This window comes from Artibeus jamaicensis, unplaced genomic scaffold, assembly GCF_021234435.1.
Source record: "Artibeus jamaicensis isolate MK-2021 breed Jamaican fruit bat unplaced genomic scaffold, CSHL_Jam_final contig_519, whole genome shotgun sequence".
In the NCBI taxonomy this organism is placed as follows: domain Eukaryota; kingdom Metazoa; phylum Chordata; class Mammalia; order Chiroptera; family Phyllostomidae; genus Artibeus; species Artibeus jamaicensis.
This window is the reverse complement of record NW_026521871.1, coordinates 36,230,115-36,254,875: the sequence shown is the minus strand read 5'-3', so window position 1 is coordinate 36,254,875 and position 24,761 is coordinate 36,230,115. Positions and strand designations below refer to the sequence as shown.

Sequence of the window (24,761 nt, the reverse complement as noted above, 5' to 3'; positions counted from 1 at the left end):
AATGAATAGAGTTTTTTGGTTAGGTAACAGAGAATATTGTAAATATTTTGTTTATTGAGGAATAAAAGAGTCAGTTGTGAAGAAAGAGAAATTTATAATGTAGAATTTCAGTTTATTACAGTTTAATTCAAGGAGTACGTTAAGAAATTCAAGGAACATATTCCATACTTATTTTTCTGAGTACTTTCCTGAATTGCCATGTCTAACATGATCTTAAGATACTGGACACGTACTTAAAATGTTAATTTATTTCCTAAAAAGTGTAATGGCATTGGGATTCTTTTGAATGCCTCCGCTCCTTGATGAGATGCACAGTGACACCCACTACGAAGGGCTGGGGGGCCCTGGCCCACCACTGCAGTTTCACCCCATTCGCTCCCTATTCCTCAACACCCAGTGAAGAAAGCAGAAGGTGTTATAAACCATCATACGATGTAAACATCACAAACCTCTTATCTAGCTTAAGAAATTGAGCATTATCTTTAACTTTTAAAATAATTTGTTGACCCAGCTGGTATGGTTTGGTGGATTTGAGCGCAGCCTGCAAACCAAAAGGCCGTGGGTTCAGATCCCACAGGGACATGTGCCTGGGTTGTGGGCCAGGTCCCTAGATGGGGGCAAGCAAGAGGCCACTGATCGATGTTCCTGTCACACATCAATGTTTCTCTTCCTCTCCCTCTCTAAAAATAAAATCTTTAAAATAATTAATTTTTCTCCCTGCCAATGATATCTTCTTGCCTGCCAATCAGAAGTATCCACTATCCAAAAGTTTTACTCAGCATTCCCATTTATATCTGCTTGTGTTTTGGCATCCCAGAAATATTGTATATACATATAGCTTCTCTGTCCCCTATCTTGCCAAACCAAAGCCATGTGTCTGAGATTCTTCCACGTTGTCACACTAAGCCGTATTTCATTTCTTATGCTGCATGGCTGGCTGATCCATTCTCTGCATAGACCACAGGGTACAGGTCTATTTTACAGATGGGGGCGGGGGACCTGGATCCAGCTTTTGGCTGTTACCAGGACCGCTACTGTTAATGCTCTCACATACGCCTGTTTGTGTACAACCATGTGAGTTTCTCTCATCTGTCACCTGGGAATGGGATTGCTGGGTCCTAAGAGTACCAGGAACTCCACTTCAGTAGATAGTACCAAAAAGAGGTACCTGTTTTTATTCTCACCTGGGTTGGTAAGAACTCTTTTCATTCTATGTCTTTACCAGTTGTTGGGGCTATTATATACTTTTAAACATTTATGCCCATTTGTTGGATGAAAATGGAATCCTAAACTTATGTTTTCAAAAAATTCCCAGAGTACTGTTGATCAGTTTTTCATATGTATATTAGTTGTTTATTTTTCCAATTTCTGAAATGTATATTTTCTATCAAGTTATGATTTTTCTGACTGAATTATTGAAGTCCTTTATATATTAAGGATATTAATCCTTTGCCAGACTGATAACTTGTCTTTTTGTCATCTTTACAGTGACTTTTGATGAACAGTCGTTTTTAGTTTGACAGGTGTTTGAACCTTTTTTGTCATAAGTAAAAAATTTTTTTCCTACCATAACATTATTAAAATATTCTCCTTGTCTTCTAAAAGACAAAGTTTTGCTTTCACATTTAAATCTGTAACCTACTGGGAATTCGTTTTGTGTAGAGTATGAGTTATAAATCCAATTTCATTTTTTTGGCACAAGGGTAAACAAATGTCCCACCTCATTCATTGATTTGTCATTTCTGTCTCCACTACATGACAATGACATATTTGCTCAGGTATTGCTCCCCCTTCGGGGTGATTGCATTGCTTTGCCCTCTACCTGAAGTGCTTTTCTCTCAGGTGGGTACATGCTCCCTCCCTCCCCTCCTTTGGGCTTTTTCTCTAAGTCACCTTCCCAAACTTATTCCATTTTTTTCCTGCTTTATTTTTCTCCCTCACTCTTATGGGTATTTGAATTTCTATATGCTTGTCTTGTTTACTGTATGGTGTATCTCCCCCACTATAACAGCATAAGCCCAATGAAGAGAAAGTACTTTTGTGTGTGTTTTATTTACTCCTGGAAGCCGAGCACCCAGAACATTCCTGCACATAATCAGCACTCAGTAATACATATTGAATGACTGGATGAAATAGCATATTTCATTTTGAAAATAGATGTATTTATTCATAAGCTTCAGGTCTATTTCCTTTTCTCTGAGTGAATACCATTGTCTTAATCCATAGATTTACAATAAGGTTTGACATCGGATAGGATATGGTCTATCCATGTTCTCATTCTTTAAGGGTGGTTTGTTTATTCTTTTTTTAAATGATTTTTTTAGAGAGAGGGGAAAGGAGGGAAAAAGAGTGTCAGAAATGTTGGCATGTGAGAGAAACATCGATTGGTTGCCTCTCCTACATGTCCCACCTGCGTACTGAACCTGCGACCTAGACATGTGCCATGACTGGGAATGGAACCTGCAGCCTTTTGCTTTGTGTCTTGACACTCAATCTACTGAGCCACACTGGTCAGGGCAGTTTGTTTATTCTTGATAATTTCTTCTCCCTTGCCAGTTTTAGGATTATCCTGTCAAGTCCTATCAAAAACCTCATGGCTATTTGATTCCCATTTCACTGACTATTTAGTTGGATTTGGAAAAAACAAAGAAACTTTTTAATTATTTTCTATCCTTAATAGGATATATCTCTTATTTATTTAGTTCTTTAATGTCTTTCAGAATATTTAAAAAATTATCTTTATAAGGTTCTGCACTTGTGATACATTCTTATTATTCTTGCAAACATAGTTCAATTATCCATATATTCTCCAATTAAAGCTGGATGTCTTTTAATGAAATACTGACCTATACATTCTAAAATCTAAATAATAAAATTTCATGGATTTTTAAAATAAAGATACATTTTTGAAAGAGGTTAGTGATTAGAAGTCATCAGAAGATTTTCATTTAGCTTATATATGAGAATCTAAAAAGAAGAACCTAATTAAATCTACTGAAAAGGCTTATGGGGGAAAAAGCCACTTTACTCTTGAGTTGCGTCTTTTCTCCCACTGTGAAGCCTTATATGATCCATCCCCAACAAAATTCACTAGTCTCTCACGTGGGTTTCTATTTATCATCCTGTTTTACAGCAATTATAATCATATTGTCTTGTGCTGTAATTATCTCTACATGCATTTATCTTCCCCACTGGACTGCGCACTTATTGAGACCCGGGACTTTGTCTTTGTATCCCACCGGGCTCAGTTATGGTGTCTACCGTGTAGAGTATAGGCAGTCTAAGCTTTTAGTCATTGAAATTGGGCATCCAAAGCATGCTAGAATCTTCCCTCGATAAACTCCAGAAATTGCACAGAAATTGGCCTGTATGGTAATTCCTTCCTTCCAGTTTCTCTGTCCCCTTAGATTCAGTTGCTCCATTCTCTCCTACTTCTCTTCCAGCTCTCTGCCCTTCAGCTCCCGTGTTGTGTCTTTACCTCTGACATCACCCAAATATCAGAGCTCCCCCAGGAATCCCTTTGGAGCCTCCTCTCTTCTCATTTTACTCAAAAGTCTATTCCATATCACCCATTCATCTGTTACACCAAGAACTATAGTTCGTAACTTCAGCACTGCACATACTTTTAGATTCTAGAGACTTATTTCTAATTTCCTTCAGCTCTACTATATTTCTCAGATAAAGACTGCCATTAGCACATAAGATTTAATATTTTTTCGATAATGAACTCATTAATCCCCATCCCCACACATACACCTTCAAACATACCTTTCTGAAATTTGCCATTCTTCCTGTATTTATGTGATGGTTAATGTGGTCACTATGCATTCAGTTACCCAAAGAGAAGAATCAGTCTTCCCTGGGCCTCATTTCAAAAAAATAATGCTGACTTAAATGCCTGTCTCCTACAAATCTCTTCAGTCCATCCCTCCATCTTCCAATGGCTCTTGGCTGAATTATGACCTGTGGTTTTTAGCGGGGCTGCTGCACAGGCTTCCTGATTTGTCTTCCTGACTCCAGATTGATTTTCTCCCTTCAGATTCTTGTTTCAATTATTTTTCTAAAAATATAAATGCTGTTGCATATACTTTTGAGCTGAGTGTTTTTTTATACCTTCATGTTGCTCAAGGACAAAAGTCCAAGTTCATGGACATAGCACATGTGATATTCACAAGCCCCAGATGACCTGGCCACATTCAGATTTTTTCATTCATACTGTTCTTTGTTCATACCTCAATTTTCAATGTCTATTGAAAACCTCACATTCTTTTATTCTTTTAAATATGTGGTTTCTGTTATAATTATCATTTCTTCTTTGTCATCTAAATAATTCCTACTTATTCAATCCAAATAAGGTTCTTTCTTTGATGTTTTCCAGAGCTGCCTGACTCCCTCTCCCCACTTCAAACTGAGAAACTGCCTCCTTTCCTCTGTTTCCATGGTACTTTGCTCCTATCTTTCTTCCAACATTTGGAAATTTGAACTAAAATGTCTATGTTTTTCTAGCTTTTATTATTCTAAGTTTTTCCCTGGGGATCAGAACCGGGTGTTTTGCATTGCTGTATCTGCCCCAGTGGTTGGAATACATGCCCTACCTCAGACAGGAGTGCACAGAGTTCCTGTCTTCTGTCTACTTCACGAGGTCCCTTTTCACCCATCAACACTAATTGAAGGCCATCCTCCTTGCAAGCATATGTTTGGCCTAGGTGTTCAGCTTCTTCTTTAAAAGCGTATTAAATTGATCAACCCTCCCAATTTGTCTTTAATTCATCACTCTCAATTCTTTATCATCTTAAGTAATCTCTCAACAATCAGTACAAGATATTTTTCATGATTGTATATTTCAGGCATGATCTTAAGCATAGGAAAAACAGCACGTGACCTTTTATGTCTCCCACTTACACGATCCTCAGTATCTGAAGGATGGTATCTGAAAACCACACAGTGCCATTATGGATTCTGAACATGCCCGGCTCTGTTTCAAGTGCTTCCATGTATTTCCTCATTTAATCCTCTCAATACTTTTTCCCAAGGTCAAAAAAAATAGTAGATGACCATTCCTAGATATAAATTCAAGACTATCCACCACAAGATTTGTATTCCAGGATCCCTTATTTTTTAGAACCTATTTTGTCTCTCCAATATCCAATTCTCAGCTATCCTCCTTACCACTTTTCTGAACCCTGCATTGTCTTCTTTTTATTGCTGTGTGCACTTACATGATAAAGTGCAAATGGTCAGAGCAACGCTTGCCTAGCCGTGCCAGCCAGTGTGTGGTCTTTTCCTGTTTTATATTTTGGAATTATTTGAAATTCATTTTAGCAGCCTGACACTTGATCTGTGATGTGTTTTCCTTAAGAGTTAGCATGGACATCCCAGAGGTCCTCAGGCAGCCAGATTATTTTGCCAGGTAATTAGCAGAAGTCTTTAGTACTGGTACATTTCCTTCACTGCAATTCACTTTTTAGTATTTGCTTTTCTTCAGCCAAGGAATTTTTTTTTCTTTACAAAATGCAAATTGTTATCAAGCAGTATCTGGAGAATTGCTTTGGAAATTTCACTTCAAACACAGAATAAACTTAGCAACAGAGGAAGGAGGAAACCGTAGTTATTAGCTATCATGTATTATTTTCCTGATGGAAGAAAATACATATTCTAAGAGTGGAGGAAATCAGCTTTCATTAAGAGTTCTCAGGAGATTTCAGATGAAGTGACATGATCCTAAATCATGTTCTTGATGTTAAAATGTTATTCAGAATGGTGATTATTTAAGTGGAGTAGCTTTTCTGATCAAATGCGAGCAATAATAACCCTTCACCTGAAAACTGTAATTTATTCATATCAAATATCAGGTATTTTGTACTAGTGTGCACTTTTAGTATGCATGCTTTTCTTCAGATTTTTTGTTAAAACACATTTAGAAATAACCTGTAGTTTTCTTCAAAAATGAAATAAAGATTATACAAATACTAGGTTTACTTGAAATAAACCTGAAGGAATACAGAAAGGAGACACAGGTGCAAAGGAACCAAGGTGTTTTGAATAGCCACCAGGTGAAGGTTTATACATTTCTGGAGACCAGATAGATGGACAGAAGCACATAGAAAAAGAAAGTAGAGAAGAGTCTGGAATTAGGGTCTCCAGATGTAATGGTGGGAGAACAAAATAGATTGCAGGAGACAGGTGGGGCTGAAAACATGGGGATTGATCGAGAAGACACCATTTTGTTTTAAGATAACATACTGTTTATATAAAAAGAGAGGCAAAACCAGAAAATCATGGTAGATATGTCAGAATAGGGCTGGATTTTGAGCAACAGATGGATAATAGAAAAGTAGAAGATCTTTCGCTCAAAACTAAAAAATAATCTCTTCAAATAGGCCAAGGTCTACTGCTTTGGAGCCGTAGTAACAGAAAGGGAATCCTGTCACATAACAGAAAAATACTGATAAAGTCAAAACAATGATAATTTTGTGTATTAGCTTTTACATTTTGAGTCATCCTCAAACAAAGCCAAGGAGAGTGGATTGTAGGCAGGGGAAAAATGTTTTAGTTAAAAATTTTTTGAACATTTAAAAGGCCAAGTGTAGTTGAGCGAATTTGGAAATTGGAAAGTAAGGGGAGAAAATACGCAAGAAGACAAATAATTTCAAACAGGGAATTTGATATTCTGACTCACATTCATGAAAACAAATATAAAAGTAGAAACATTATTTAGTGTTATGAAATAATAAGAGAATGCTGAAGATAATAAAACTCTGAAAGGTATGTGAAGGGACATGGAGAGACACACAAACTGTGATGGTACGTACTTGTTACATCCTCATCTTCATTAGTGTTTAAAGATGTAAACATGTTAGCATGTTTTTGAGAGCAATGATGTCAAGTAGAAGAAAAATAATGAATGCTTCAAGCATTTACTTATGGCCTGGGAGAGTTTTCCTTATTGTCTGAAGCTCTTTTCTACTCCTTGGTTTGTTATCATGTGTGTATTGATAAAAATAAACAAAACTAGAAAAGAAATTACTGAACAATATATTCCAAGGGTGTCTATAGAAGAAGATTTGAAGTACCTGGGAAATACAAAACGTACTAGACAGTGTACCAGCTAACGAGATAACTTTTTAAATCAGTGGTTCTCAGTGTGCTTGCTCATGGGAATCCGTCTGAGGTTCTCAAACCCCTATGGGCCATGTGAAGAGTGGTTTGAGTGGGTACAGGTTATATATTTTTTTTATGCAATTTAAGATGTAGTTTATACAATGAGCTGCCAGTAGTGCAATGGCACTGCATTGTTTTTGTTTTTTCAAAAAAAAAAAGTTGCATGAGTTTCCGTATGGTAGACATGAAAAGTATTTAGATCCAGAGAACAGCCTGATGGTTGCCATTGGGGAGGTCCATTGGGGGGTTGGGAGAGAAGGTGAAGGCAGTGAGAACTACAGATTGGAAACTCTGAAGTAGTCAGTAATGTTGTAGTAACTGTACAGCTGTTGGGTACTGGAGATATGAGAACACTTCGTAAAGTGTATGGTTGACTAAATACCATGCTGTACAACTGACACTAATTCAAAATAATAGTGAGTATAAACTGTACTTAATGTTTTTAGTTAAAAAAATATGTTTAAAATATAACCAAAATGTAACTGTGCCTTGATGGCTAAGAGAAGCTGTTAGGTTTGAAACTACTTCTCCATGGGTTCAGGTGGATTTGACCTTTAGGATTTCTGAGACCACCCAATAGCCTTGACTTTGTTCTTCTTTAGTCTCCCCAGTTAAAAACATCTCGCCGAGCACTTCTAAGTACAGTTCAACTCTACATTAGTTTCTTTACGTTCTTTAAAAAGGTCAGGAAGTACAAACCAGGCAGAGTAGAAAAAAGATATGGGCAGAGGTGAAACAGTGATTTAGCAACACTTTGGGGATTAAAAATAGCCTGCAGTGTAATAAAAGCAAGTCAATTGTTGGAAATACTTTAAAATAGGCTTTTTTTCCAAGTTGTTCTGGTTTTGTTTTCTTCATAGTTTTTCCTTTTCTAAAATGTATATGTGGTCCTGCCTGAGGTTTACCAATTCCCAAGAACCCCAAATTCAGATCTAGTTCTTAAATTGAGTTCAGAAGTTTATTGAACTGCTGCACATGTTTGAAGGTCAGTTGATATATAGGAAGAACAGTGGGTTTTAATAAACCTGGATTTAAATCTTGGAGCTGCCCAATAAGAAATAGGTTGCCATGGCAAATCACCAATCCTGGCTATGCCTAGGATTCCATTTCTGTGAAACAGGATAATATCCCATCTTTTTAAGGATTTTTTGCCTGAAATTATTAGTGGAAAAGAACACATCGGTTTCCTGGAAACATCCTATGAAAACATTTTAATCACAGGAAGTTGATTTTAATACCAAGTTTTAACCAGTATTTCTCAGGCATTCCTTTGGAGACTTATTTATTTACTTTTTCTTTTTATCCAATTTATTGGGGTGACACTGGTTAACAACATTATACAGACTTCAGGTGCAGAATTCTGCAACACATAATCCATATACTGTATCACCCCACCAAGACTTGGTCCACTGTTTGTTCCCCTACACCTCTCTCCACCTTCCCTCCACCCTCCCCACTCCTAACAGTCACCATACTGTTGAACATGTCTATGAGCTGTCTCTTTCTCTCTCTCTCTTTTTTCTGCTCAATTCCTCCATCCCCCTCTACACACCCTCATTCCCCAACAGCTGTCAGCCTGCTCTCTTTCCATGAGTCTGTCTCTATTTCCCATGGAACATTTTAAACATTGAACGCATTTGCCTTGTGTTGGGGCTCTGGCCCTGTACTTTTAACAAGCTCCCTGGATGATTCCCAGTGTACAGCCAGGGTTGAGAAGGATTGCCTTCAGTATGTGGCAAGCATATTAAGAGGCAGATTATTATTTTGTACTTTAAAACATGCAGTTCATTTGGCGTATTTACATCAAGGCCCCAAAACACAATCAGCTTCAGATGACAATGCAATTTAATGAGAATGCAGTTTTTCTACAAAGTTGAACAAAGTGGTTTCAATCAAGAATTAAATCTTGGGCAATACTTTTCTCCTTAAAATGACTGACAGTTGGCAAGAGAAGCTGCTTTTACATCTAATTACTTTCTTCAACAATAAACCTTTCTGGAGCATTTTCTGCTCAGACACTTGGTTTTCTTAGACAAATAAAACTTGTGGCACCTTCTGCAATTTTGGGAGGGGACAACTATAAGCAGAGTATTTGAATGATGGATATTTATTATAACTTGTCGCCAGCATGTGTAGGGTGTTGTGGGGACTGGGAGGAGGAGTATTCAGCCTCACCTACTGAAAGACTAGAGGGGATCCTCTTGGAAAAATAGTATTTCAGAGGATAAGACAAGAATGATATATGTAATATATAAGTGGTAAATATTGAAAAATTAAAGAGCCTTACAAAAGATCAAGAGACAATAAACTACAGTGGATTATTCAAAGAATTGCCAGCAGATCTGTATTACAGAAGCAAAATATCAGAGGCAAGGAGAAATGGAAATGAATCCAGAGATGTAAGCTGGGCAAGTTCATGGAAGGCAGTGAGTGTTTGCGAACACCAAATGCTCCCTGTGTCTTGAATTCCACATTACCAGCTAAGAAAAAGGGGTATAAGGGCCCCCCAATAAGGGGTAGGGGCAAATGTATGTGTGAATTAGTGATTGAATACTTCAGTGCAAGGAGAAATAGAATATTTTAAGAAATTATTAGGTCTAGCCCAAAACAGAAATTGAAGCCCATTTCCAAGCAGTGAGAGCTTTTATGTGAGGAAATGATGCATAAACACTGCTACATACTTTGGTACATCAATAATACATATGCATGTATACACACATGCATACATATGTACAAACATGTATGTTTGTTTGCCAGCCATGCCAGCCATACCAGCCAGGGCTCTATTTGCATTTTTGAACAGAACATAGAAAGCAAAGATATCCTTGTGTGCCTAATTCCATATACATGTGTTCTCTTGGAATTTTCATGCTGGAAGAGGTCATATGAATTTACAGACAGAGATGGGATTTGTATAAAAAGAGCCATTCCACTCATCATACTTTCTCAAGTGCATTAAGTCGTGGTTTGAACAAAGAAACAGGCAAACTATGTAGCCTCAGATTTGCCTTTTCTTTTCCAATGTAACCAAATAATTAAAATTAGAATAATCATTCTCAAAGCTCATACCAATATGCCATTGTTTAATTTTTCTGTAGACTTTATAACTTTGATTTTGTGACGTTCCAAAAATACCTCATCTAAATTATTTGCAGGCTCACTAGTAATGGCCTGCACTACTTCTTTCTGTTCCATTACCCTCATCTCCTTGTACATTTCAATTCCGTGAACTGATTCCTTCTTCCTGGACCCTTGGGGATCACAAATCTCTTTGAAGCTAAAAGACAATCATGTTAAGGAGAAGGTGGGGAAGGGTGGGCTCAGTGAGTCATTGATTGTTCAAACTTTCCCTTTTACTTTTTAACCACCAAGGCAGGAAAACTTACTTTAATTCGTATTTTTTCCCTCAAACTAAGAAATTCTGGAATTAGTGCCTGAGTAAAATTTCACAGTGGTTTCTAGATTTTTATATTGTCCATTCCATTTATTGTGTCTCCCCCGAGAGTGTGTGGTAGTTCCAACCTCATACATCAGAAAGAGACGGCATTTGGAAATAGGCTCTTTATAGAGATGATGAAGGTAAAATGAGTTCAGAAGAGTGGTCCATGATCCAATATAAGTGGTGTGCTGATAAAAAGTGGGAATTTGGACACAGACCAACATACATAGGAAGAATGCAACATAAAAATAGAAGATTTGGTGTTGTGTATCCTTAAACCAAGGATTGCTAAAGATTGCTGGTAAAACACCAGAAGCTAGGAATATGCAGAAATAGTTCTCTTTACAGGAATCAGCACTGGGTTGCCAGCACCTTGATTTCAAACTTCTAACCCCCTAAACTGTGAGAGAATGATTTTTTGTTGTTTTAAGCCACTAAGTTTACAATACCTTTTTTTATAGCAGCCTTAGGAAACTGATTCAACATTAATGTATTAAAAAGGAAATATTAATCCCTGACTGGTATGGCTCAGTGGATTGAGTGCCAGCTTGCAAACCAAGAGGTTGCTGGTTCGATTCCCAGTCAGGGTACATGCCTGGGTTGCTGGCCAGGTCCCAGTTGGAAGTGTGAGAGAGGCAACCAGTCGATGTATTTCTTGCACATTGATGTTTCTCTCCCTCTCTTTCTACCTCCCTTCTCTAAAATAAATAAATAAAAATCTAAAGAAAAGAAATAAAAATAAAAAGGAAATATTAAAAAGCCAATTAGCATAGTACTTTTTACATTTTAATTGTTTTAATCAATCAACCCATCTAATAGCACCGTGATTTTAAAAAAGAAAGGAGTTTAACTAGAGAAAACACATGAAACTTAACTTTTGCCTTGCCTGGTGTGGCTCAGTGGATTGAGCACCGGACTGAAGACCAAAGGGTCACCGGTTCAATTCCCAGTCAGGGCACATACCTGGATTGCAGGCCAGGTCCCCTGTTGGGGGGCACATGAGGGGCAACCACACATCGATGTTTCTCTCCCTCTCTATCTCCCTCTCGTCCCCTCTCTCTAAAAATAAATAAATAAATGTTTTTTAATGATTTTTTTTGGCTAGAAAAAATATTGTTGCAGAAAAAGGAAGCCCATCAATAGAATGAAGTCATCTTCTATCCTTTTTCCCCCCACTGAGACTTTTATTTTCCTCTGAGGGTACGGATTTTTTAAATTTATAAAATAATGCATTTCAATAAAATTTAAATGTGTATTGAGTGCTCACTGGATCAGGGAAAGGAATGAGAACCATTGGGGTTATGAGCACAGGTGAAACATAGCCCTACCCACAGAAAACACCACAAATAGATGATATATAACAGGGTGCCCACAGTTAAATTTCCATGACTGAGAAACCGTGTTGGTGACAGTTCTGTACATCCACTTAAAAATCTCAGAGTAAAGGCATCTCCCGGCGTACCGTGCATGACAGAGCCACAGCACATCGGTTAAATGCAATTTGCTTGAGCACATAAATCATTCTAAGAAAAATAATGCCTTACGATCCCCTCAAGCTTATCCATCTTTTACTTTGAACTTCCTGTGTTTCACTTGATTATTCAACTCAGAGGACATTAGGCACAGCATTATTTTAGTCATGGCAGAAAGCTACCAATAATGAAATGTCTGTTACACGTGGACATGTCCTGACTACTTGGATGGCATCCAAATGGCTCTCCTCATTTCCGTTCAAGCATTGGTTTTCTGAATAAAACCAACTTCTCCTTAACTGATCAGGGATCAGTATGTCCGTTAGTCTTCGTCTGGGAAGGTGCTGGGGAAATGGTCCACCATTGGCGCATACAGTGCAAAGGGAGCCTGTCAACAATTTGCTGTTGCTTAGATGACAACACATGATACAAAATTTAGAAAATTCTGCTTGGCGGCTTGCAGCTGTAGATCCCAGCGTCTATATCCTTTATCCCACATTGTCATTTCCCACTTGTCTTTGCTTCTAATTAGCTCTCTTCACCCCGCATGCCTACGGTTTCCGTGGGAAGCCAGGTTTTCCCACTGCTGTTGTTAATACAGTTGCAATACTGTTATGTTTTGATTTTGGTCTTTGATTTACTTAGCAGCTCAACAGACATGTGTTAAGCCTTTGATAAGTGTGTGCCACTCTGCTAATTGCTGGGTACAGAGAACAGTGGGACCCAGGCCTGCCTTGACTTGACTCTGTGTTGGGAGATAAAAAGGTCAAGAGATGTCTTCAGATGGTATGATGGAGTGGTATGAAGGATGAGTGGGAGCACCCAGCCCATTTGAATGGGGTCAGCTACAAATCTGGAAAAGAGATGAGTCCTGATTAAAGTCCTAAAACAGTGGCTAGGTATTAGCTGGGGAAGATGAACTAGAAAGCATGGCAGAAAGAGAGTTCACAGCAGAGGAAGTGGAATGGACAACAGACTTAAGCTAAAAGAGAGTTTGGTGCATTGCAAAACTGGCTGCCCCCTTCATGTATTTATGTGACTTATATATGTTATATTTCTTATTTGGCTTAACTTTGTGGATTTGGGCTTGACCTGATGAAAGAGGTTGATGGAAATAAATTTACCTCTAGTCAAATATATTTATTTACCGAGTGAACTCATGCATATCCTTTGCTATTTGTGTACCTGCATTCAGCAGCTCTCCCCACCCAGCCACACACACAGACGCATACCCCACTCAGTGCTGTCTTGAACTTAGGGGATTGGTAAACCCCCTACTCATCCAGATCCCATAGAAAGGAAAATAAAAACATTATCCCTCAAATGGATTTTATTTATGTATTTTCTATTGAATGATTTGTATGTGAACTTTTACTTTTGGATTTATAAAGAGTATGTTATTATAACAAAACCCATATTCACTGAGAATTTTACAGCTGCTACTATGTTGTCATTTTTGTTTCCATTTTTATATTTTAAATAAGTGAAACTTGATGGATGGAGCACTAGTCTTCCTTAGCCACAGTTGTAGTCCTATCCTTAACCCCAAAAGACAGTTCCTATGAGTTTGCTATGTGCTCTTCCTTCCATTCTAGTTTGCATACTTTTATATACAAATGTGTGTACCTCAAACAATATATAGTTTTTTTATGTGTGCTTACAGTAAATGTTTTGTTATGGAATATTTCAAACATGTGGAAGAATAGAACACTATAGTGAAAACTCACATAGCCATCCTCTAGCTTCAGCATTTTGGGACCAGTCCTGCATTGGAGGGGAAGGGGCTAAAGACTGAGCTCAGGCATGTGGCCAGTTATTCAGTGAATTTTGCCTATATAATGAAACCACAATAAAAACTCTGGACAGCAAGGCCTGGTTGAACTTCTTGGTTGGGAGGGTGCCGGGATGGTGATGCATCCTGGTAGGGTGTCCTGAGTCCATGGAGAGGACATAGGAGCTTTACATTCCAGATTCTTGGAGACCTTGCCCTATGGGTCTCTCCACTTAGTTGATTCTGATTTATAGCCTTTATAATAAAACTATACTCATAAGTATAGTGCCTTCTTATATTTGGTTATTCATTTTAGCAAGTTATTGAACCCTCTGGGGTTATGGTAGCCCTTAAACTGGTAGTTTGTCAGAAGTGCAGATAACTTGGAGACTCTGAACTTGCAGCTAGATTCTGGGGTGAGGACAGCCCTGTTGGGGAATGTGATCTTAATCCACTGAGACTACACTAACTCCAGGTATTTAGTACCAGAATTGCCCTGCAGTATTATAACAACCATTTTGAAAACTCACTGGCAGTATCTATTAAAGCTTAACCTATGCATATCCTACTTAGAAATTTAATTCCTTGTTATACACCTCAGAGAAATGGCTGCTGTATCTAACAAATGTGTAGTCACACATATTTATAGGGACTTTATTCAGAATAGATTCAAACTGAAACCTCCATCAACTACAGAGTTGGCACACAGTTGTGGTGTAGTCATACATTAGAACAAGGGACAGCACTGAAAAGGGACAAAATACTCACAATGCTGAATGAATGAATGAAGCCATACACCCAATAATGCATATTGCACAATTATATTTTATGATGTACAAAAGCATACAGAAATAATCTAAATTGATAATCTCATAATGGTAGTGATCACTGGGAGGGTATTTACAGGGCAAGAACAGAACTAGGAAACTTCTAGATTATGGAACATGTTCTATACCTTTATTGGGATGATGATAAGAGTATGTACACATTAAAAAACCAACTGATATACTTCAGGTGCACACACATTTTTATATGTTACATATTCATTTTGAATGCTATCCATTCATTTTAAAAAATTCAAGGAAAGGACACCTGGTCAAGATGGAGGCACAGGTAAACACAGCTCACTTCCTTGCACAACCACATCAAAATTACAAGTAAGTTATAGAACAGTCATCACTCAGAACTGGTAAAAATGGAGTTGCATGGATCTGACAACTACGGAACTAAAGGAACCCCACCCATGCAGGCTGGAGGGGTGGAAATGCAGAGCGGGTGGTCCCACATTCATGCGTGGTGGATAAAAGTTTGGGAGGAATATCTCAGGAGTGAGGAGTCCCAGCTCCACACCAGGCTTCTCTGCCCGGGTTCCAGTGCCAGGAAGATAAATCCCCATAATTTACGGCTGCAAAACCCAGCGGGGATTGAGTCAGTGAATGAAACTTCTGGAGTCCCAAGCAGTTCCCTTTAAAGAACCCACACATGGCCTTATCTAGACTCACTCCCTCTGAGTTCCAGCACTGGGGTAGCAACTTGAAAGGCACCAGTGGTATATATGTGGAGAAACTGAAGTGGCCGGCACCGAGACAAGAGCTGGGGGAGAGCTTTCTCCTGAGTAGACAGGCTAGCAGGGCCACACAGCTAGCAGGTGTGTGCTATATCTGAGACTCCATCCACCTGTCTAACACTGTCTGCCCCCACCCTGGAGATCCCCTGAGGCTCCATCCTACCCAATTTACAGCTGTTAACTGTAGTTTTTCCCTATGAATGGCTGGTTTTGGCTCATGCTTCCCAACTTCCTAAATCCTTTCAAATAAGCAACAACCAACTTCAGTGAGCCTCCAGCCCTCTTACCTCTTGCTAGGTGGCCCCAGGAAGGACACTAGCAGCAGCCAGCTTAGAATCTTAGCGTGGCTTTGTTTGGGAATCTCCAAGCCCAGCACAAGTAGCAGCCATTTCCAGTTGCTCTATAGTTTAGGCAGGGTGGCCCTGGGCAAAACACAGGAGGGGGCTGACTTTGGCCTGCACCACCCGGGAAAACCCAGGCCCTATATACCCGGTGGACATTAGAGCATCACCACCCTGCAGGGCTCTGCACGGCTGATCCTCCATGGAGGGCAGAGGTGGGTGATCAGGGGGCACAGCTAATCCTTGCAACTAATTGGCCTGGGTAAATCCCTTCCATTGACCTGCCAACAGCAACCAAGGTTCAACTACAAGAGGAGGGGGTACTCAGTCTACACAAGGGGGACACCTCGAGAACCCAGATTGGGCAATAGGGGAGGCTGTGTCACTGGATGCTGAGGGACATCTACTACATTAGGGCACACTACCAAGACAGGGAGTCGTAGCAGCTCTACCTACCACATAGAAACAAACACAGGGAGGCTGTCGAAATAAGAAACATGACTCAAATGAAAGAACAGATAAAAACTCTAGAAAAAGAACTAAATGAATGAAGATAAGCAATCTATCAGATGCAGAGTTCAAAACAGTGGTTATTAGGATGCTCAAGGAATTTAGTTAGGACCTCAAAAACATAAAAATGACCCAGTCAAAAACAAAAGGATACATTAATTGAAATAAAGAACAATTTACAGGGAAACAGCAGTAGAGTGGATGAAGCTGAGAATCAAATCAACGACTTGGAACATAAGGAAGCAAAAAGCAACTAATTAGAACAACAAGAATAAAAAAGAACGCCCCCCCCAAAAAAAAGTGAGGATAGTATAAGCAGTCTTTGGGACAACTTTAAGAGGTCCAACATTTGCATCATAAGGATGCAAGAAGGAGAAGAGAAAGAGCAAAAGATTAGAACTCTATTTGAAAAAAAATAATGAAAGAAAATTTCTCTAATTTGGTGAAGGAAATAGAGATGCAAGTCCAGGAAGCACAGAGAGTCCCAATCAAGATGGGGCCTCTGTAAAGAGGCCCACGCCAAGACACATCATAATTAAAATGCCAAATGTTAAACCTGAAGAGAGCATCTTAAAAGCAGCAAGAGAAAGGCAGAGAGTCACCTACACAGGAGTTCCCTTAAGACTGTCAGCTGATTTCTCAAAGGAAACTTTGCAGGCTAGGAGAGACTGGCAAGAAATACATCAATATAAATAACTTAAATACACATTTTACTAGTTCATAGTTGATGTAATAAGTGTACCTGGTTCTCTATGGAATGTCACTTAATACCCACAAGTCACAGATATTAAGGGCAATGGCTATCACAAGGCTTGTTAGTTTTATCATTTTCACCAAGGGGCAACGAGAGCTCCTCAGGAAGTTGCTAGGATGGGAATGATGCTATAAACATAAAAACACACTACAGGTGCCCTTAAGAGTAACCTCTAGAGTTAACGTTACTTGCCATTGTTACTTCGAAATGCCATCTGGAAGAGACAGCCTTTTTATTTTGCGACTTCTAAACTTCCTGGCATTTAAGTTCTTATTCTTCACATTTAAAACCGAAAGCCACAAGAGTAATAGGAACAGAAAGAGAAGAGGTGTCTTAGAGCCGGAAATGTGAACTCAGGTGTAAGCCCCGCTTCTCTCTGAAAATACAACAGACGTTCTAGAGAAGGGAGCCCAGAGCCACGGCTGCTCCACCTGAGGCTGTGCCCTGCACACTTATTTACAAATCAATTTAACAGAATGCCCAGAGGGCCAAGAGAGAAGCAGGGCCTGAGATAGAAATGCAAGATCCTTAGACCCTAAATGGAAAAAAAAATACTTGTTTGGCTTTAAATAAGGCCCAAGGCTGAGTTTGAAATTGAATTTTTGTCTATAGTTTGGGTAAGCATATTAATAAGTACAGAATCATCCTTTAATTTTGTTTGTTTTGGGAGATTGGATATTGTATTTAGAAAAATTTAACTTTCAAAATACCCCACTTTAGAAATTAGATAAATATGGCTTAAAACACTATGTATCTTACCATTTCTATCAGGTTTCAATTCAGGGCCATGTAGGAAAATGAAGTGTGTGAAAGATTTTTTGGATCTGATTTTTATGCATCACAGCTTTAGTTTAGTGTCTTTACTTTTGTACTGAAGGGTTTACATTTTATTCTTATTTTTATAATTTTATTTTTCAGATTACTGTTTTTTAAACTGCATGCATTGAACCAGGGATGCTAAATTTAAACACCAACAAAACAACTAAAGCTTTAGTTATATTATGTTAGAAAGAATTTAATGAAAACATTTCTATTGTGCAGAATCCCAGAGAATTGAATATTTTTGTGCACTGTGAATGCCACGATTATTGTACCTCAGTAATCATATTATACCATGATTACTTAGGTCAAGTAAGTTGTTTCTTACAACTTACTTGACCTAAGAACCCCCTTTTTTTCTTGCCTATATATATTGGCATCTCTGGAGCCTGATTTTGTAGAAAAAACCCTAATGATAATGTGCAATGCACAGCAAACTATGATTGTGTTGAATGATCAGACCTATTTGTTCATGGTGGGGGAACAACATATGTGACTCATCTTTTTGAACAAAATATTTGATCAAAATGGAAAATATTGGTATGTTTAAACAAAATGATCAGTGGCTGTGTGTGTGTGTGTGTGTGTGCCCCGAGCTGATAGTAGATGTTACTTTTAATAAAGTTACATACCATATAGATTTATTTTATTAACTATTTAACAACAGAATTGGTTTTTATATTTTGCTCTTCGTAATTCCTTGTTGTAAATGGTTTTACATATGTCTAAAGATGTATATATTAGGAGAGTTGAATGTGACTTATGTTCATTAATGAAGACCTTAAACTTATTTTGTTGTACTAGATTCCTAAATGATAAAAGATAGATACTTGTCGTGTAACTATCATTTGTGAAATTCATCTTTAAAATACAACTTAGTTAGTTGCCTGGTTTTAAGTATACTGGGAAATAAAATTGTCTCTGGAGAAGAATATATGACTTTGCATTGTGATATTTGATTTTATAGTCACAGTGATCAGACCATCATTCAATTCAAATGAAAGAATTAAATCTAGAGACTATGCCACATTTTCAGGGTTTCTAGTTCCAAAAAACCTCCTACACAAATTTGGACTGAACGTGGTCACTGCCTCCCTAGTGTCCCTGGAAGATCAAAACAATATGCTGTTCACCGACATGAGATAAAAACTCAGCATTGTTGTTCAGAGAACATATTTAATATACAGGTGGAGTTCATTTTTATTTCATGGTATTATGATAAGAGGACTTAAGTATTCCTAAATGGGTTATAGGCATAACTCACCTTATCCCCTGATAGAAATGGGCCCCATTTATGCACAGACGAGATGCGATATACCATGATAAGACAACTAAGTTCATGACCTCTTTCTGTTTTGAGTTTTCTGTAGCTGTTGGCAAAAGGGAACTTATCCCCAGCGTTCTCTGTGATTGTGGTCATACAAGCATTGGGATGGTATGTTTAAAGTTATATAAGAATGATCCTGGAAAGTAGAATGAGGGCTGTTGAAGCAGCCAGACTGACACGTTCGAGCGGTGGTTGGCTTTCTCAGGCTCTGTGTACTGCCCATTTGAGGTCTGAGGAAATAGGAGTGGTATGAGGTTGACAAAGGTTTGGAAGCTTAGCTGGGGTGGAGAACTTGGAGAAGGGGGTGTGTGTGTGTGTGTGAGTGAGAGGGAGAGAGAGTCCTGTATCATTCCTTATGCCCTTCCAAACTACTTTCTGATAGTAGGTTCAACCTAAAGAAAAAAGACTGGAATTCAAAGTGAACTTTAATTTTTTTTAATTGTTCAAGTAATTTTAATATTTTGATGAAATCAGTGAACTGAATTTGAGAATGAGCTTTAGATGTGTATGGAGACTTGAAAAGATTGTAGAATATGCTAGAAACAATTCCTAGGTTCATCAGCTGACAAATGGATAAACATCTTTTGGCATTTCCATGTAGAAGAATGCCACTCAGCAATAAAAAAGAATAAGCTACTGATACATGCAACCACATGGCTGACTCTTAAAAGCATTATTTTTAATGAAAGATGACATATGAAAGACCACATAATGTATGATTGATTCCCTTTATACGAACTTCGAGAAAAGTTGAGAATACGGTGACAGAAAGCAGACCAGTGGATTCACAGACTTGGGGTGGAAGGAAGGAATTGACCACAGAGGAGCAGAAGGGAACTTTTTCCAGTAATTCAAATGTTCTGTATGATAATTAGTATCATTGTATGTATTGGTCAGATCTCAACCAATTCTACAGTTAACACTGGTGACTTTTATTGTGTGTAAATTACACAAATAAAACTAGTTAAAAACAAAACATGTTAGAATTCACTAATAAAGGAGGAAAGGATACTAAAATTTGTTAATATCTGAAAGTGACTAGGAAAATCACATTGCTGAGATTTATCCAGAATCTGGGTGAGGATTAACATCAGATAAATAAAATGTAAAGTGATGGTAGAAGGTGAAAATTGTTACATCAATAATTTTCTCTTTACCATTTTAACTGTTAAACATATAAACCATGATGCTTAGTGCATAGGAGGGCACTTAATAAATGTTGAGTGCTATTATTTTTATAGTTGTTGTTATGTAGAACAGTACATTAAGAGTACTTAGAAAACTTAGTAGACGTTGTGAATATGAACAGGAACTTCCTCCTGCCTACCGGTGAGGAGAGCCTATGAGTAAACTGGTTCTGATGATATGAAATACACAAAAGGTGGTGGGATTTATCAGTGACTTGTTTAGGGCAATTAACAAGCTACAGTATATCAGTGACGGTGACTTTTAAATATTTCACAGACGCATCCTTAGCTTTGGTGTGTGTCTGTGAAATTGTATCTGAAATAGTTCAACCCACTGTGAGCACTCTTAGTAAGAACTTTCTATGACACAAGTTTGGAGTTCCAAAGTCCGCAGGCCTTCACCAGAAGTCATGACTATATGTATAATATTTTTTTCCTTTTTTATATATCCTTATTTATTTATTTCAATATAAAAAACTATAAAATCAAAATCTTTGAAGGGGGTGGGGAGTGTGGGGAGGTGGTTTTTTTATAAAAAAAAAAAAAAAAAAAAAAAACCAAAAAAAAGGAAAGAGGGGGGGGAAGAGGGTTAAATCATTCTGAATTTTTGAGGCCATGTGAGGAACGGGCAGTATGACAACAAGGACTACAGGAGTGTGAGACTCGTGTTAACTTTGATCTCACATGCGCTGCAATAGAGAAAATATGCTGTATTTTTCTATGTATAATGCACATTTTGTGCACATTATACATGAGATTATTATGCCCATTATTATACCCATGGTATGCAGTCATGATACCCATGTATAATGTGCATGCTTATTCTTCCCTCAAAAATTTGGGTGAAAAAGTGCACATTATACACGGCAACATACAGTAATAGCCAACATTTATGGGCTCTTTAATATGCCCACCACCAACTGTGCTAAATAAATTTCATAAGTTATCACTTTTAAACCTGATCACAGCCTTAAAAGAAACAAATAAGCAAAGAGGTTGTACACGTACTAAGAAGCGATCAAAGTTTTTATGTGCCTCAAACAGTTGAGAAACACTGATGTGGATTGTAGGACAAAGCTCTGTGAGGAGACATTACATTTCATTAGATCCTGATTATTGACATTTTTGGTGCCACTTGTCCTGGGAAAATGGGATGAACAAAGATAACTGATTTATGGCCCAAACTCTCTGAACTTCAAATAATAAATCCATAGGACACCAGTGTGTATTAGAGGGTCATGAAATTGCTGCTGACTGCATCGATAGCTCCATATGTTTGAATTTTCGGAGAGCAGGAGTTGTATGCTATATTCTTAAGGTAGGAAAGAATGGCATAAGGTTTATGTTGGATAATGGCCCATAATTTATTTTCAGAGCTGACCCTCTAACCAAGTCTATTTTGAAAAGCATCTGGGATAATGGTGTAGCTGCACTTCTGTGTACAATTTCTGGGCTTTATAATAACTCGAGTTTTGATAAACCTTTAATTATATTTTAGGATTATCAAACTGAGAAAATTGTTGATTCTAAATGAGAAAAACAGTATGCAGACTCTAATGGGTACATTTATTATTTCCTCATAATAGTGAGCTTCAGGCTTATTGTTTTCTATTTTTTGACAAAGTAGGCATGCCATTTCTTAGAATAAAAATGTTTTTATAATGTGAGCAGTAGATTGAAGCTGTACAGATTGACTCTTTAATGAAATAGGCAACATTCCAATGGAACTGACAAGCTTTATTTCTATTTGTTGTATTTTTTTCTCATTACAGATGGACCCGATTCAGAAAGCTGTAATAAATCATACATTTGGGGTTCCTCTTCCTCATCGGAGAAAGCAAATCATATCATGCAACATTTGCCAGTTGAGATTTAATTCCGATGTAAGTTTATCATTTAGTATGCGCTAAAAAAATGTGCTATGCTGTTCTAATCTTGCAGAAGCGATTTCTTAAACATGTTTCTTCAATAATGGAGCATGTCAAAATTCAGAGATAATATTTTAACTCCTTCTATGCTTTAATTTTGGAATTTATTATGTTTGGTTCTTTACTATGAAAAAATCCCACATATATAATCTTATATACTTGCTGTTTAATGGTATTGTTTTAGTTCCTTGAAAATACTGAATTTAGGTTATATGCTTTCCCTTTGGGGAGTAGTCAAATATAGGACCGTTAGGTTTTCTGAAATAAGATAGGTCCCAAATTATATTTCAAGGTCAAGATTTTGGCTTTGTAAATTCTTTTTGCCTGCCTTAGTGGTGCCCAATTCCAGATCAGCCCTGTGTCCTTAATTATTTTTGTGTTAGAGTTCTTAACTCACTGTCCTAGAAATAATAGCATTTTAACAGGGGTTCTTAAGCCCTCAAAGCACTCAAGCCTTTAATGAATAAAACCAAAGTGGAGAACATTACAGAATACAGACAATTGTGAACCTGACCAATGCTTTGCAAATTACTCACCAAGAGTTATTCAAACCTTTTATACTTTTCCTAAGGATCAGGGAAGACTATTGGCTTATCACAGAGAAACCAATTTTGGCCAATAAAAAATACTGCTGCCCACAATCTGCTTTGGTGTGGAGTTGGTCCTGAGAAGTACAGAAAAGAGAAAGAATGCTGGTTTGGAAGAAATAGAAATTGAATACCTTGTTGATATACTAGGCAAAAAAAGGACCCCATCCTCTCAAAATGCCTCCTCCAAGGTGCCATGACTTCGGCCTCAGTTGAGATGGATTGTGGAGAATGTTAGCCTTTCCGGTGTTTAATCGCTGTGTGGAATAGGACCCTTAGGTGTCCCCTGGTGAAGGTGGCATATGAGATAATCAGGCAGAGGAAACAGATGTGCGTAAATAAAGTATTTTTTTCTTCTGTGAGACCATTCTGTTTTGTATAAGGTTGCTGCTACCCTATGAATTCATACCTATTAGTACAGTATAATCATTGGGTAATTTTATAACATCCTTTCTGTTGGCTTCAAAAAAAAGAAGAAATTACCTGCACTGCATCCTAAATGTATTTGTTTCTATAATAAAGAATGCACTAAACATATGGCATTTTATTTGGAGGAATTTTTGTTGTTCTTCTTTGTTTTGTTTTTGTTTCCTTGTTTTTTTAATACAAACAAGATTTAAATTTCATGAAATTGTAAAATTTATGAAATTTACCATAGCTTAATGTATTAACTGATATTTACTGATATTTAATGTATTACTGATATTAACTGTGATCAATAGTACACAGTAATCCCTTCCAGCTATTTAAAAAAACAAAGAAAGAGGAGCCTGACATGTCAATAAGAGTTCTGAACTCAATACAATGGACCCTTAAACAGCACGGGTTTGAACTGCGTGGGTGCACTTAGACATGGGTTTTTTTCAATAACTGCAGACAGTACTATAGGTGGATTTTCCCTTCTTGAATTTCTAATAAGATTTTTGTCTAGCTGAACTTATTGTAAGAAACCAGTATATAAGCACACAACATAGAAAATACACATTAATTGACTGTGTGTGTCATAGCGAGGCTTCCAGTCAGCAGTGGGCTATGAGTAGCCCACTGTTGGGAAGGAATCAAGTTTATGCACAAATTTCAGCTGTGCAGGGTGCTGGGGCCCCTAACCCCATGTTGTTCAAGGTCAGTTATCACTGGAAAGTTGATCATTTCTAAACACTCAGTGAACAATCGTACAGTTCTCTTATTGTTGCTTTTCAGTCAAAGTTTAAGGACTTTAGAAATATTGTCAGGTATGTTTCAGGAAATACATATATATTTATGTACATGATTATTTACATTAAAATAAAGAACCTAACATAATATAAAGAAAATTTATGTACTTTTTCTAAAATGTAATTTTATTTTATTTCCTTGGTAAGAGAATAACGATTTATTTTGCAAATGAAGTTTTAAGGCAGTATAAGACTCAATATGTATTTATTAGTAACAATTGCTTCCTATTCTAACGACTTTGTTTTCAGGTTGGTCTGGCATGTGGTAAAAGGAAAATAGTCAAGGTATTTGGGAACTTTAGATTGTAATCAGCGTGGGTCATAATTAAACAGTTGCAAGCACAACCCATTCACTATGATTCCTGTGTTAATCTTCTATTGCTGTGTAAGAAGTTACTATAAACCTAGTGGTTTAAAACAACACATATATTATTTTACAGTTCTGGGAGTGAGAAGTCGGAAGTGGTCTCACTGGACTATGTTTCTCCTGCAGACTGGAGGGGGGAATTCAGCTCCTGGCCTTTCTTTTCTAGTTCCTAGAAGCCGCCCTCTTCCCTCCTCAGAGGCAGCTGGCTGATGGAATCTTTCCTCTATTACTGATTCTCAATCTTCTTTTCTGGGACTAGGGACCTTGTAATCAGTGTGGACTCACCTGTATAATCCAGGATACTTTGTCTATTTTAA

The 24,761-nt window shown here is 37.7% G+C and overlaps 1 protein-coding gene across 2 annotated transcripts in view; it reads left to right on the top strand.

Moving 5' to 3' along the window:
- Positions 1-24,761, top strand: part of ZNF385D (zinc finger protein 385D) — a 282,105-nt gene that overhangs the window by 147,535 nt on the left and 109,809 nt on the right. For both annotated transcript variants that reach the window (XM_037143986.2, XM_037143985.2), the window contains exon 3: positions 22,121-22,231. In XM_037143986.2, coding sequence (XP_036999881.1) covers positions 22,121-22,231 — 111 coding nt within the window. The remainder of the gene's footprint in view (positions 1-22,120; positions 22,232-24,761) is intronic.